Source organism: Schistocerca cancellata, chromosome 2, assembly GCF_023864275.1.
Source record: "Schistocerca cancellata isolate TAMUIC-IGC-003103 chromosome 2, iqSchCanc2.1, whole genome shotgun sequence".
Taxonomy (NCBI): domain Eukaryota; kingdom Metazoa; phylum Arthropoda; class Insecta; order Orthoptera; family Acrididae; genus Schistocerca; species Schistocerca cancellata.
In genome coordinates this window covers 985,289,973-985,305,388 of record NC_064627.1, presented here as the reverse complement: position 1 = coordinate 985,305,388, position 15,416 = coordinate 985,289,973, and the positions used below count along the sequence as shown (strand labels likewise).

Sequence of the window (15,416 nt, the reverse complement as noted above, 5' to 3'; positions counted from 1 at the left end):
TCAATGTAGCTGAGAGTAACATTTGCTTATGGAAGAAACAAATTGGCATTATTTGCAACCACCGCTTCTTGAAAGAGATTCAGTGGCCCTCGCAAAAGAAAGTCTTCTTGGTGTTGAGGTAGGAGTTCTCGAATTCATCTGTGGAAGAAGGAAGAATAGGGAACCTGTGACAACTGACACCATAAGAAACAAAGCAAAAGAGGTGGCTGCAGTTCTTCATATACTGAGGCAACAGTTAAAGGCTAGTGATCAATGGGTTGATTGCTTTATGAAACAGGTAGGCTTATCTCGAAGACACTGTACAACAACATGTCAAATCCCCCACAGGATTTTGAGAAGAAATTTAAGGAGTTTCATGGATATACCATCACACTTCAAAAAGACATGAATTTTGGGTCAAATAGGCAACACTGAGGAGACACCAATTTGGTTTGATACGACATGATTACACAACTGATGAGAAGGGGACAAAAGTGGTTACCATCAAAACATCGTGGTGTTAAAGTGTGTTACTGTAATGCTGTCAAACACATTGGATTGGCCCGACTTCTGCCGTTCTTGATCTTCAAGTGGAAAACAACCCCCCCAAGACCCCTACAAATGCAAAGCTGTTTCCTGATGTTTGAAATCAAGAAAAGGGATGCATGACAGACTATAATACTTGACTGGCTCAAAGTATGGGAACTGTCACCAATACTTTGTCTTACTCCATTTCACAGTCATCTCACTTATGACGCAATAGCCAGTAACAATGGAATGACTTGTGTGTTACAAACCTTCAATGTTAATATCAATAAGCCTTTCAAAGGTTGTGCTCAGGAGAAGGAAAAATGGTTTTGTGATGCAAACTGTGAACCAACTCCAACAGGAAAAATTACATGTTCTGCTCTCCACTCACTGTTTCACCTGCCTGGAAAAGCATCCAGGCACCCATGATCATAAAATCATCCAAAAAAAGCTATATTTTAAATACTCTGGAAGCAGTGAAGTTATGTCCTCTGGAATGCCTCCGGGGTTCGGGAAAGATCAAATGTTTCTGATGCAGACTCCTCCAAGGATACCCAGTAATGATGACGTTATTGAATAATACTTAGGAATACATGTAATTTATGGTGTGCGCATATGATATAAGCAATGAGGTTAGGAGTTGTTTTTTAATAATAACTGTCAGTTGACAATGGAGTCATAATTATTCTTCTGAGTGTTCACATACTCAAGCACCGTGTAAACTAAATTTAGCCAGCCAGTGATGTATCAACAAACTCTCTTTGACAATTTTTAAAATCTGGGTGCATTAGATTCACATAAATACAGTATTACCATTAGAAAATTGTTGAGGCAGAGTAACAGATAGTGCAAAAACACCCGAATTTCAATACCATAGTAGAGCAGAAACCCACTAATCCAGTACCTTTGGGACCTTGATGGTGTCAAACTACCAAAACTTCTGGATTACTGAGCATAATCTAAAAATAGTAGTGTACAGAGTGAGAGAGACGAGGTAAACAATGGGCAAATAGCCTGATTCTTTATCGTGTGTTCTCTGGTACCTTCAAAGTTATAAAAAATCTCTAATAACAGCATTTTGTAGAACAAATGAAGAATCTTTAGAGCATACATCCTGTTGCTGTTGTTGTCTTAAGTCACGAGACTTGTTTGATTCAGTTCTCCGTGCTACTCTATGCTGTACAAGCTGCTTCATCTCCAAGTAACTACTGCAACCTACATGCTTATGAATCTGCAGTGTACTCATCTCTTTGTTTAGGGCAACGATTTGTAACCTCCATGCTGCCCTCCAATACTAAACTGGTGATCCCTTGATGCCTCGGAACTTGTCCTATCAACCGGTCCCTTCTTCTAGTAAAGTTGAGCCACAAACTCCTCTTCTCCCTAATTCTATTCAGTACCACCTCAGTTATGTGATCTACCCATCTAATCTTCAGCATCCCTCTGTAGCACCACTTTCAAAAGCTTCTATTCTCTTCTTGCCTGAACTATTTATCAACCATGTTTCTCTTCCATACATTACTACACTCCATACAAATACTTTCAGAAAAGACTTCCTGACACTTGAGTCTATACTCCATGTTAACAAATTTCTCTTCTTCAGAAACTCTTTCCCTGCCATTGCCAGTCTACATTTTGTATCCTCTCTACTTCGACCATCATCAGTCATTTTGCTCCCCAAAAAGCAGAACCTATCTACTACTTTAAGTGTCATTTCCTAACCTAATTCCCACAGCATCACCTGATTTAATGCGACTACTTTCCATTATCCTCATTTTGCTTTTGTTGATGTTCATCTTTTATCCTCCTTCCAAGACACTGCCCATTCCATTCAACTGCTCTTCCAGGCCCTTTGCTCTGTCTGAGAGAATTACAATGTCATTGGCAAACCTCTCTAAGTTTTTCTTTCTTCCCAATGGATTTTAATTCCTACTCCAAATTTTTCTTTTGTTTCTTTCACTGCTTACTCAATGTACAGACTGAACTGAACAACGTTGGGGACAAGCTACAACCCTGTCTCACTCCCTTCTCAACTACTGCTTCCCTTCAGGCCCCCTCCGCTCTTGTAACTGCCGTCTTGTTTCTGTACAAACTGTAAATAGCCTTTCACTCCCTGTGTTTGACCGCTGCCATCTTCAGAATTTGAAATAGAGTATTCCAGGCAACATTGTCAAAAGCTTTCTGTAAGTCTACAAATGCAAGAAATGTAGGTTTGCCTTTTCTTAATCTAAGATAAGTCGTAGGGTCAGTATCACCTCGTGTTCCAACATTTCTACGGAATCGAAACTGATCTTCCCTAAGGTCGGGTTCTACCAGTTTTTCCATTCATCTGCAAAAAATTCATGTTAGTATTTTGCAGGCATGACTTATTAAACTGATATTTCAGTAATTTTCACACTTGTCAGCACCTGCTGTATTTGAGACTGGAATTATTATTTTATTCTTGAAATGTGGGGGTATTTCGCCTGTCTTCTACATGTTGCTCACCAGCTGGCAGTGTTTTGTCAGGGCTGGCTCTCCCAAGGCTATCAGTATTTCTAATGGAAAGTTGTCTACCCCTGGGGGCCTTGTTTCGACATCCTGTAATGTAATGTTAAGATTTGATGTCAAGTTTAGGATAGTACAGCATTGTACTGTAGTACAGAACTGTATGTTTTATACTACAGCACGTAAAGTATTTCTGTGTTTTATCCACTTTAAATAAGACAAAATGTCTTGTCTGATTTTCTTCTTTGAAAACTTGTTACGTACAGTATGCAAATTTACAAGTTCTGCAGTGTTGTACGATTTGCTGCTTTCAGCAAATCTTCTGAAGTATATATTGTGACAGCTACATCACTCCAGGTAAGTGGAGGTGTTCAGTTTGTTGCGTAAACTGCTTCACCGGATTTAATATATGGTGGTTTAATTGGCTATATTACACTTTGTACTATCAGTTCATCAGATATTTCTTCTAATAAACCATGGATCTTTCCAGTGGTGAGGTGGCTTGCATGCCTCAGCAATACAGATAGCTGTCCCGTGGGTACGACCACAACAGAGGAGTATCTGTGGAAAGGACAGACAACCAGTAGTTGCAGGGGTAACAGTCTGGATGACTGACTGATCTGGCCTTGCAAAGTCAAGCAAAACGGCCTTGCTGTGCTGATACTGAAAACATCTGAGCGCAAGGGGGGAACTACAGCCATAATTTTTCCCCTGAGGACAAGCAGCACTACTGTATGGTTAAATGATTAGGGCATTCTCTTGGGTAAAATAGTCCTCCAGTCTCATCTCCAGGTGGAGACTGCTCAGGAGGATGTCTTAATCAGGAGAAACAAAGCCCATATTCTATGGGTCAGAGTGTGGAATGTTAGATCCCTTAATCAGGCAGGTAGTTAGAAAATTTGAAAAGGAAAATGGGCTGGTTGAAGTTATAGTGGAAATTAGTGAAGTTTGGTAGCAAGAGGAACAGAACATCTGATCAGGTGAATACAGGGTTATGAATACAAAGTCAAACAGAGGTAATGCAGGCACGAGTTTAATAATGAATAAGAAAACAGGAATGCAGGTAAGCTACTATGAATAGCATAGTTAATGCATTATCATAGCCAAGAGAGAGAGAAATCCCACACCTGTCACATGCCAACTAGCTCTGCAGATACAGAGATTGAAGAAATGTATGATGAGAAAAGACATTCAGATTCATGGGGAACCGGAATTCCACAATAGGAAAAGAAAGGGGAGGAAAAAAATTAGGTGAATATGGACTGGGGAAAGGGATGAGAGAGGAAACCGCCCGTTAGAATTTTGCACAGAGCCTAATTTAATCATCAGTAACACTAGTTTGCTGTATACATGGAAGAGACCTGGAGACACTGGTAGGTTTCAGACTGTTTATATAAAGGTTAGACAGAGATTTATGAACCATATTTTAAATTGTAAGACATCCCCAGGGGCAGTTGTAGACTGTCCACTATTTGTTATGAACTGTAGATTAAAACAGGAGAAATTGGAAAACAGTAGGAAATTAAGGATATGGAAGCTGGGTAAGTTGAAAGAATAAAAGGTGGTTGAGAGTTTCAGAAGGAGCATTAGGCACCTTTCTGCCTACAACAGGGGAAAGGAATACCGTAGAAAAAAAATGGGTAGCTTTAAATGCTCAAATAATGAAAGCAGTAGAGGAGTATACAGGTAAAAAAAGGACCTAATAGAAATCCTTGGATAACGCTGGAGGCATTTCCTTTAACTGCTGAAAAGAGAAAATTTAAAAATGCAGCAAATGAAGCAGGCAAAAGGGAATACAAGCGTTTCAAAAACGAGCGACAGGAATTGTGCATTTGTTAAGCAGGGGTGACTAGAAGACAATATTTTACTAGGGGGTAAGAGAGATACCACCTACAGGAAAATTGAAGAGGCCTTTGGGAAAAACAGAAGCAGTTGGATGTGTATCAAGAGCTCAGATGGTAAATCAGACCTAAACAAAGACAGAAAAGCTGAAACGTCGAAGGGGTATATGGAGTGTCTACAGAAGAGAAATGAAATGACCATGTGGCACTGCTGGCTGGGAGGTCGCATTCAAGTAAGTTCAGCCGCCGAGTTGCAAGTCTTATTTCAGGTGACATGCATGTCAGTGTCTATGAAACTGTGGTGGTGGTGGTGCTGACACCCAGTCCACTAGAGCAGAAAGTCTCCAACCTGGCTGGGAACAGAACCCAGGTCCACTGCATGGTAGGCCAACATTACCACTCAGCTAAGCAGAGACTATAGCAGGGAAACGAACTTTAAAGAATTATTATACAAAGGGAATTGAATGTAGATGAATATGAGACAGGGGAGATGATACTGCAAGGAGAATTTGACAAAGCTCTGAAAGATCTGAGTCAAAACAAGGCCCCAGGGTAGACTAGATTCCATCAGAACTAATAATAGCCTTGGGAGAGACAGTCATGACAAAGCTCTTCCACCTGGTGTGCAAGATGTAAGAGACAGGCGAAATACCCCCATACTTTAAGAAGAATGTAATAATTCAATTTCTATAGAAAGCAGTAGCTGGCATGTGTGAAAATTAAGAAACCATCAGTTTAGTAAGTCATGGTTGTTAAATACTAACAATTTGTTTACATACAAATGGAAAAATTGGTAGGAGCCAACCTCAGGGAAGATCAGTTTGGATTCTGGAGAAATGTAGGAACAAGCAAGACAATACTGAATCTATGACTTATCTTAGAAGATAGGTTAAGAAAAGGTAGACCAATGTTTAGTTCAGATAAAGCATTTGATAATGTTGACTGGAATTTTCTCTTTGAAATTCTGAAGGTCGCAGGGGTAAAATGCACAAAGCAAAAGGCTATTTACAACTTCTACAGAAGCCAGATGGCAGTTGTGAGTAAAGTGGCGTGAAAGGGAGGTAGTGATTGAAAAGGGAGTGAGACAGGGTTGTAGCCTATCCCCAATGTTTTCAACATGTACACTGAACAAGCATTAAAGGATACAAAAGAAAAATTTGTAATAGGAGAATAGGAAATAAGTTCAGGGAAAAGAAATAAGAACTGTTTGCCAATGACATTTCAATTTCATCAGAGTCAGCAAAGGATTCGGAAAAGCAGATGAATGGAATGGACAGTGTCTTGAAAGAAGGATGTAAGATTAACATAAGCAAAAGAAGGCTAATGGGAATCAGGTTATGCTATGGGAATCAGGTTAGGAAATGAGATGAAGTAGTAGACGAGTTTTGCAGCAAAATAACTGATCAAAGCCAAAGTAGAGGGGATATTAAATGTAGGTAGCATTTCTGAAGAAATTTGTTAACACTGACTGAAGATTTGAGAATCAAGAACTCTTTTTGACAGTATTTGTCCGCACCATAACCATGTATGGAAGTGAAACATGGACGATAAACAGTTTAGATAAAAAAGTTTTCGACATGTGGTGCTACAGAATAATGCTGAAGATTGGATGGGTAGATCAAATAATGAATGAGGAAGTACTGAATAGAATTGGGGAAACAAGAAATATGTGACAACTTTACCTGATTAAGGGATTAGTTGAGAGGAGACATTAAGAGATCACCAGTTTAGTACTGGAGGTAAGTGCGAGGGGTAAAAATCCAATGGTGAGACCAAGAGATGAACACAGTAAGGAGATACAGAAAGAGGTAAGTTGCAGTAGTTATTTGGAGAGAAAGAGGCTTGCACATTATATAGTAACATGGAGAGCTGAATCAAACAGTATGGACTGAAGACAAAGAAAACAACAGCAGGAGGTTCTGACTGACAAAGTCTATCCAGTCCAAAACTTCATCTTGTGACAAATTTCTCATTTCATTTTGATGAACATTTAACCAAATAACAACAGCATTACCTTCATTTGGAATAGTGAAGTCTGTTTCTTCATAGGCTTTTGGTCAGAGTTTTCACCAGGATTTCCTACGAGTAGAAGACTTACTTCATTCCACACCAAAGATGTTCCAGAAATAGGACCTTTAATACTCAAGTTAAAGGAAGATCACTGAACAGTCTGAATTGATAAGCTCATGAAAAGAAGCTCTGTAAAGAGACTTTAAATTCTGAATTACTCCCCAATCCATTGGTTGAATCAGGAAAGTAGCATTTGCTGTAGGCGAGTGGCAAATATGTTCCCTGAGATCAATTTGGACACTGGAGAGTAGGTTAAAAACCAGCCCCTGCACAATTCCAATGTCATCCATGCATTGGAATAAGCTCCACAAATTCCAATAAATTTTTTAACTCCATTAAAAGCTCTTTGCCTTTTGCACTTGCTAACAATGAAGTAGTCTTTCAGATCTATTGGAATAGAAACACTTGCACAAAATTTTATGCAGCTGATCTATTTTGGCCTTTTTCAAAGCTTTTTGTGATCCAATGTCTTTTACTGCACCTGTCTGTGAGGCGAACCTTTGAAGTTAACCTTTTTTCAAAAAATCACATTGTTCAAGAATCAACATTATACAAAATTGTTGAGGCTTTCGTGGCCACTTGTTGACACACTGCCTATTGGCTTCTGTCTCGGGTTCTTCGGCCGACGTTCATCTAATGATTTTTCTGACGTTTCGCCAGCACGAGTGGCTGGCATTGTCAAAGCTTCACCCTCCAGTTCACCACCGGCAATGGAGGGTGAAGCTTTGACAATGCCAGCCACTCGTGCTGGCGAAACGTCAGAAAAATCATTAGATGAACGTCGGCCGAAGAACCCGAGACAGAAGCCAATAGGCAGTTTGTCAATCAACATTATGTTCTTCCATAACCTTATTTCTACATCACTACTCTACTTGCGACAGAACAGCATTAATCATAATTACACTTTGAAACATCACTTTTTAATCACTGTACACAAATGGTGCACAACACAAATTGTTCGAGATGTGACTAGAATGACTATTCGCACTACATGACTTAATTGTTGACCACTGCTGAGCGTGTCTGAAATGTTGAGTACATACAGAGCGATGTCAAACTACTGAACATGCTAGACTGCCAGATTACTGTGGTTTTACTTTATTTGAGAATGAGACCACATAATTTCCAACGTACTTTACACACAATGTGTGGTGTCGTCTTTAGGGTGAGGTGCCAAACCAAGGCTGATACCTTGCAACACAACCACACATAGCCACAGCCTTGCAAGTGTTGCTACACCGCCACAACCGCCCATCTAATTACAGCCTAGCGCAGTACTACTCTGTCCCGTCAGTGTTTATTGAGAAAGGCAACAGCATAGCCTAGTACACTAACTGTGCGATTACTGTCTTGTACAAAACTAGAAGTGAATGCAGTTGTTAAATATACTCTGAGAGATTTGTAATTTGTCTGTACCAAGTGATAAGTCAATGTTCTGAAAAACTTTTAAACACTATTGGATTCCTGTGGAAAAAGAGTACGAAGTTCAGTAATTTCTATCTATGTTGTAATAAAGTGAGCTAATATTTTGTGTGTTACAGTATCCACTCAAGATACCCCCCGGAGCAAACCAATGGACTCACCATTGCTCTGGTGAGTATACTCCAACCTTTAGAGAACTTTTTCTTGCTGACACCATCCACAAAATGATGAAAGGAAAAAGTTCATCACTTACTACACTTTCTCTGTCCATGCAGTGTAACTTCATCACTAGGCCTGACCTTTTAATTTATTACTTCTTTACAACTAACTGTTCTTGCAACATTTTCTGTCGACAGTTCCCAAATATACCAAGAAATGTACCTGCAAAATTGGAGTGCAAATTCCCTGCCTACCGTATTTACTCGAATCTAAGCCACACCTGAAAAATGAGACTCGAAATAAAGGAAAAAGAATATTTCCCGAATCTAAGTCGCACCTGAAATTTGAGACTCTAAATTCAAGGGGAGAGAAAAGTTTTAGGCCGCACCTCCAAATCGAAACGAAGTTGGTCCATTGTAATATGAGACACAATTTAGGTCGAATGAAAGACGATACAGCTATAGTAGTTTGGTTCGAGTCTTAAGCTTAGCAGTTAAGCTTTACCAGGTAGCCATTGCCATGCGTCAGGCGCTCCGTCCGTATTTATACGGGTACCCTTCCTTTTTCACGTGCTTCGTCTGGTTTGAATCGATTGCTTATTTTGCTTTGATCTGATAAGTGCCGTTTTCTTTGTTATAGGTGTTTACATCACTAAGCTGAAAATGCATTACTGTACTGTGTCATGCATTGTTTGTCGCATTCTGATAGTGCGTGTTTACGGCCTGTCGCCGCTCGCGGCATGACTTGCTTTTGTGCACGCTACTGTCGCTTTAAAAAAAAAAAAAAAAAAAAAAAGAGGAAGGAAGATGATTTGTCTCCTCATTAGCGAAACAATGGCAAGAGACTACAGTTTGTTGTTACTTACACTGCTGCTTTCTTTGATAATGATCAACAAGAACCAAATAATAGACTGCGTATGATAGAACATGTTCTGAACGAGAGTTAGGCGCAAATTTTTCTCCGTTTGAAAATCTTTGCGGCCGCTTCTTTAGTACATCAAATTCTGCACAGAAATTAGTCATCTTACATTTAAAATCTAGTCAGTTGCCGTGCTTCATTTCTGACTATATCACTATTAGGCATAAGAATAATACGATTATAAACATGACACGATACGTATATTTTTCCGCGTTTGCTGTTGTTTCACTCTAGTTTCATAGTTTATTAGGCAGACAGGATTTAAATGAGATAGCAGCAAACACGAAAGAATACATGGCAAAATGTTTATTTTCGTATTATTCTTATTCATTTCATCAGGTTCCTATTAGCAACCATCTCTTCTCACAGATAGGAAAAAACTCTGAACGTAGAGTTGGCCATATTGACAAACATCCCTAACAGTCTTGCCAGTCGGATTTTCGTAGTACATTGAAATTCTGCTACATTCGAAGATGAACAATACGGAATTTGTATTTACTTCGTTCGACAATGTATGAAAATGCAGTGGTCGAAACTCGGGGCGGAGAAAAAAAAAAAGGTTTTGGCGCCAGTATTTATCTTTGTGCCCACAAAGCATGCTTGTGTAGCGCTACATATATTCGACAGCAGAAGTTAATTGTGGCGGCACCTACCAACATTTTTCAGAACTTTCGCTTGCTTTGCACTCGATTCTAAGCCGCAGGCGGTTTTTTGGATTACAAAAACCGGAAACAAAGTGTGGCTTAGATTCGAGTAAATACGGTAAATTCATCCAGTGTTTCACAATGAGAGTACTTTGTGACTTCCAATGAACTTAAAAATGTATTTCTAAACCTTTTCCTCACTTACATGCTTATTGGCAAGTATTTAACCCATTTATTCATTTGTAAAGCAATCAGAAGTTTGGAACTGTTTTGTACATGGAGGTTCAATTCTTTTAAGAATTTGGGGTTTACTAGTGCATCCCAAATCAGAAGAGAGATTTCAGAAATTTATTAGTGTTCGGAGAATGAGCAACACCTCTACTTGCAATACACTGCAGTGTGTCAGCAAAATGCCTAGCTAAGATTCACCACTAAATACACTACTACAACTACTACACATTTTTATCCTTATGTATGAAGCTTCCAGGAAATTTTTTTGTTAGTGAATCAAGTATATTCTTTTTCTCATGGAACTTTATTATCTGCTTCCAAGCTCACATACTGTGTACTTTCTACACACCGTAAAATTTAACTATCAGTACTCAATGCCTGAAGAAAAAATACTTGTTACCTGCAAAGAAACTAACAGAACAACATGACATCAAAACTGAACATGCGCCTCTGTAAAAGTCTGAAGACACTGACTGCATTTGTTTGTTACATCTTTATGCAGCCTTTGCACAGAAAGGAATGAAACTGATCTAGTTCCCTATCTGGGCCACACTTCATTTCAGCAAAATTGAAATAGCTAAACTGTATGTAATGCATTTGTAGGCTTTTCAGCCCAATATTAGAAAATAAAAAAAATTAAATTAAAGAGTTGAGTGAGCAGAAATGGTATGGTTACAAAACAGACAGACATGTCTACAAATTTGTGTGAATGCCAAGAACATGCTGTAATGAAGATCGTCCTATAATCAAGGATCAACGAATGGAAAAAAAGTTAAAGTGAGAGCCTATCTTATTTAACAAACTGGTTTACATGCAAATATCTTTGTACTATACTTACTTTCGGTTGGGATGCAAGCTCAACTTCGTGTAATCGTTGAACATAACACAGACACTATCATCAGACAGCTGATAGCCAAAACCATATTTATCTGAATAATCAACCCATTTACTAATCCACACAAATGGGTGAGATGCAGGATCTGTTGTCTCATCTGTTAACCAAGCAACACATATTATTAAGGTTCAGGATGTTACTTTATATAATAATAATAATAATAATAATAATAATAATAATAATAATAAATAAAGGTAGCTGCAGCCATGTTCAGAAAGGGGTAACGAGGACAAAGGAGATGGCATGCCCTAGCACATGTTGGCAAGTGAAAGTTAAATAAGTCAATGGTGTAGAGATGAACGGAGAAACAGTATGTCAAATGTAATGGGGTTCACCTATCTGCACAAACAGATGGAGCAAAATGTGCACGATGAATATTTCACTGATATTAATAGATTAGATAACAAGTCTTGTGAACAAGAGGACACACTTGCAGAAATGGCATACTACATCAGATTTCTTTAAAAAAATTTACCATAGGAAGCAGCTAGTGATTTATTTAAACGAAACATGTATCATACATATTACACTGTGAATGGAAGCTTCATGAGTATTATTGTGTATGTGCACTACTGTGCAACTATTACTGTGAGACTTTGTGCAATTGCATAAGGAACAAAGGTCTTGGCATGAGAAGCACAAATTTTCTCCTGTTTATTTCATTACCAAATTTTTGTAGGAAAACTGTTCCCCTCTTACTGCCACCATAGCATACAGATCACTGGTGCGGAATCTTGGGAAGAAGAAGAAAATCCCCTCTCCACAGTGAAGAAAGTGCTGATGCTTTTGATGCTAACGAACATTGTCAATCACCCAACTTGGTGCAACCCTTTCAATGTTGTGCAACTTTAGCATCCATTTAGTGATTCAGTACATGCACAGTAAGTCTGCATCAAGAACACACACTTGGGAAAGAGACATTTAAATGAAACCATGTGCCTGTACAGCGTGTAGCCTTCACTGCATGCAGTCTGAACCCCCAAATGGTAAGACATGCAATTATTTAGATTCTAGGTATGTTTTGGGCAACCTCCCTCTACACAGTTTTTAAGCAAATGCACAGAGCATCAATCCTTGTGGCTGCTGGAGAATCAAGACAAGCAGCGTATTCAGCAAAACTCAGACATGGTCAGTGAGGTACGATCAGCTGTAGATGCAAAACCATTGTGTGTCATTCTTCAAGGAACATTTACTAATACCCCATCACACATGGCTAAGCAATGTCTTAAGGTATGGCCAAAAGATGGTAACTCCTCACTGTAGTTATTACATCAATTTGAAGGATTCTCCATTTTATCTCACATCATAAAATTTGGTTTTGCAGTCTGCATACCACTGAACAATGCAAACCCCCAACTGTAATCACCAATTTAATATGTAACGAGAGTAGTAAAGGTAACAATGAAGCCCACAGTCTTGGCGTTCAATCGATAGGCACAAACCATACTAAAAACTAAGCTTTAAGACAACTCATTTCCTCAGAGCCAACTCCATTATTTGGAGTCCACCCACATTTATAGTATCAGATAAAAGTTATTATGTTACAATGATGTACCTGCTTTCACTCTACAATAGGATCAAGTTAAACATGTTTGACAAAATTTGAGCTCCTCAATGTGCCAGGAATTGGAACCAGCAACCATTGTAACAGGAAGCCTCTATTGTCTCTTAAGGCTGCACACAGAGATGCAGGCACTTCTTGCTATGTTCACATTTATGAGGTGCATTCAAGTTCTAAAGCCTCCGATTTTTTTTCTAATTAACCACTTACCCGAAATCGATGAAACTGGCGTTACTTCTCGACGTAATCGCCCTGCAGGCGTACACATTTTTCACAACGCTGATGCCATGATTCCATGGCAGCGGCGAAGGCTTCTTTAGGAGTCTGTTTTGACCACTGGAAAATCGCTGAGGCAATAGCAGCACGGCTGGTGAATGTGCGGCCACGGAGAGTGTCTCATTGTTGGAAAAAGCCAAAAGTCACTAGGAGCCAGGTCAGGTGAGTAGGGAGCATGGGGAATCACTTCAAAGTTGTTATTACGAAGAAATTGTTGCGTAACGTTAGCTCGATGTGCGGGTGCATTGTCTTGGTGAAACAGCACACGCGCAGCCCTTCCCGGACGTTTTTGTTGCAGTGTACGAAGGAATTTGTTCTTCAAAACATTTTCGTAGGATGCACCTGTTACCATAGTGCCCTTTGGAATGCAATGGGTAAGGATTATGCCCTCACTGTCCCAGAACATGGACACCATCATTTTTTCAGCACTGGCGGTTACCCGAAATTTTTTTGGTGGCGGTGAATCTGTGTGCATCCATTGAGCTGACTGGCCCTTTGTTTCTAGATTGAAAAATGGCATCCACGTCTCATCCATTGTCACAACCGACGAAAAGAAAGTCCCATTCATGCTGTCGTTGCGCGCCAACGTTGCTTGGCAACATGCCACACGGGCAGCCATGTGGTCGTCCATCAGCATTCATGGCACCCACCTGGATGACACTTTTCGCATTTTCAGGTCGTCATGCAGGATTGTGTGCACAGAACCCACAGAAATGCCAACTCTGGAGGCGATCTGTTCAACAGTCATTCGACGATCCCCCAAAACAATTCTCTCCACTTTCTCGATCATGTCGTCAGACCGGTTTGTGCGATCCCGAGGTTGTTTCGGTTTGTTGTCACACGATGTTCTGCCTTCATTAAACTGTCGCACCCACGAACGCACTTTCGACACATCCATAACTCCATCACCACATGTCTCCTTCAACTGTCTATGAATTTCAATTGGTTTCACACCATGCAAACTCAGAAAACGAATGATTGCACGCTGTTCACGTAAGGCAAACATCATTTTAAGTATTTAAAACAGTTCTCATTCTCGCCGCTGGCGGTAAAATTCCATCTGCCGTACGGTGCTGCCATCTCTGGGACGTATTGACAATGAAAGCGGCCTCATTTTAAAACAATGCGCATGTTTCTATCTCTTTCCAGTCCGGAGAAAAAACATCTGAGGCCTTAGAACTTGAATGCACCTCGTAATACCCTAGTAGCCATTTACCCTTTTGTAAGATACCTCTTACCTGGATTCATCACTTTTCTTTAGCAAACCCTGAATGAACCAAAATCTTGAAGAAAGGTTTGTTTCAATAGTTCAAACTCACATGCTACACTGCTTCCTTTAACAATGGCACTATTTTAGACCTCTTCTCTCGTGGCTTTCACTGACTGACATTCTATCACGACATTCCATCGCACAAGACAGTAATGCTGGACGTACCTACATGAGGGTGACAGTTACCTACATGCCAAAAGTAAAATTTTCCTTCCCATACTCACTATCTTGTTCCATTTCACAAAAAAGATTTTGTGCAAAATTCTGCTCCATCTTACAGCTAGGCAACCTGAAACAATTTGTAGTTGGGAAAAAATGTATCCGTCAACTTGTATCATTCAAAAGTGGTAGGAAATGTTTCGTATCTTCACTACTGCCTCTTTTACCCTAAGAAAAATTTGCAGGGGTACGAGTTTGCATAAGAAACAACTCGATAGCAGTTGGCTATTTTTATATTCTCTAGTAATAATCTGTAAAACTAATTGTTTTTTAAGCTTCATCTTTTGTGGAAATGTTATTGTAATTTTGAATAATTTTATACACTTATTCCTGCATGCAACTGTCTTCTGATTTTTCTTGTTACTCATGTTCCAATTTTGCAACCATGATCATAACATCTTTAAAGGCCTTTGTGGTAGAAAATCTCATGAATAAAATTCTTGTACTTAGAATGACAAAAGACAAGAACTATATAGCCACAGAGGAATAATAAACACGCATATCCCACTGGTTGAATTTTCCTCTTCATTCTTACCTCCTGCTTTCAGCTCTTGTGGCACATTTTCTTACCCAATGTTGTCACAGCAAGTAAGTATTCTGATCATCAGTCAACCCATGAAAAGGAAATATTAAGGTGCTTTAACTACTTCTGATGCCATGAACTATGCTTCTACAAACATTCAAGCAAAGAAAATATACAGGGTGATTCTAGAGGAATGTCACAATTTGTGAGGTGATTCTAAGTGTGAAAATAAACGAAGTCTATGAACATGTGCTCAAATTCCAATCGTTATGGAACTGGAGCGGGTTGAAGACTATACACAGCCATGAATGATTACGAAGACAAGTGTGAATATTACTTACCAAATGCTGTGGTGGGCAGAATAATGGGACAGATGACTGATCCATCCTCCAA

General features: G+C 39.4%; 1 protein-coding gene across 1 annotated transcript in view; it reads right to left on the bottom strand.

Moving 5' to 3' along the window:
- Positions 1–15,416, bottom strand: part of LOC126162964 (serine/threonine-protein kinase PLK1) — a 93,180-nt gene that overhangs the window by 37,653 nt on the left and 40,111 nt on the right. The window contains exon 8 of the mRNA XM_049919801.1: positions 11,118–11,271. Within this exon, the coding sequence (XP_049775758.1) occupies positions 11,118–11,271 (154 nt within the window). The remainder of the gene's footprint in view (positions 1–11,117; positions 11,272–15,416) is intronic.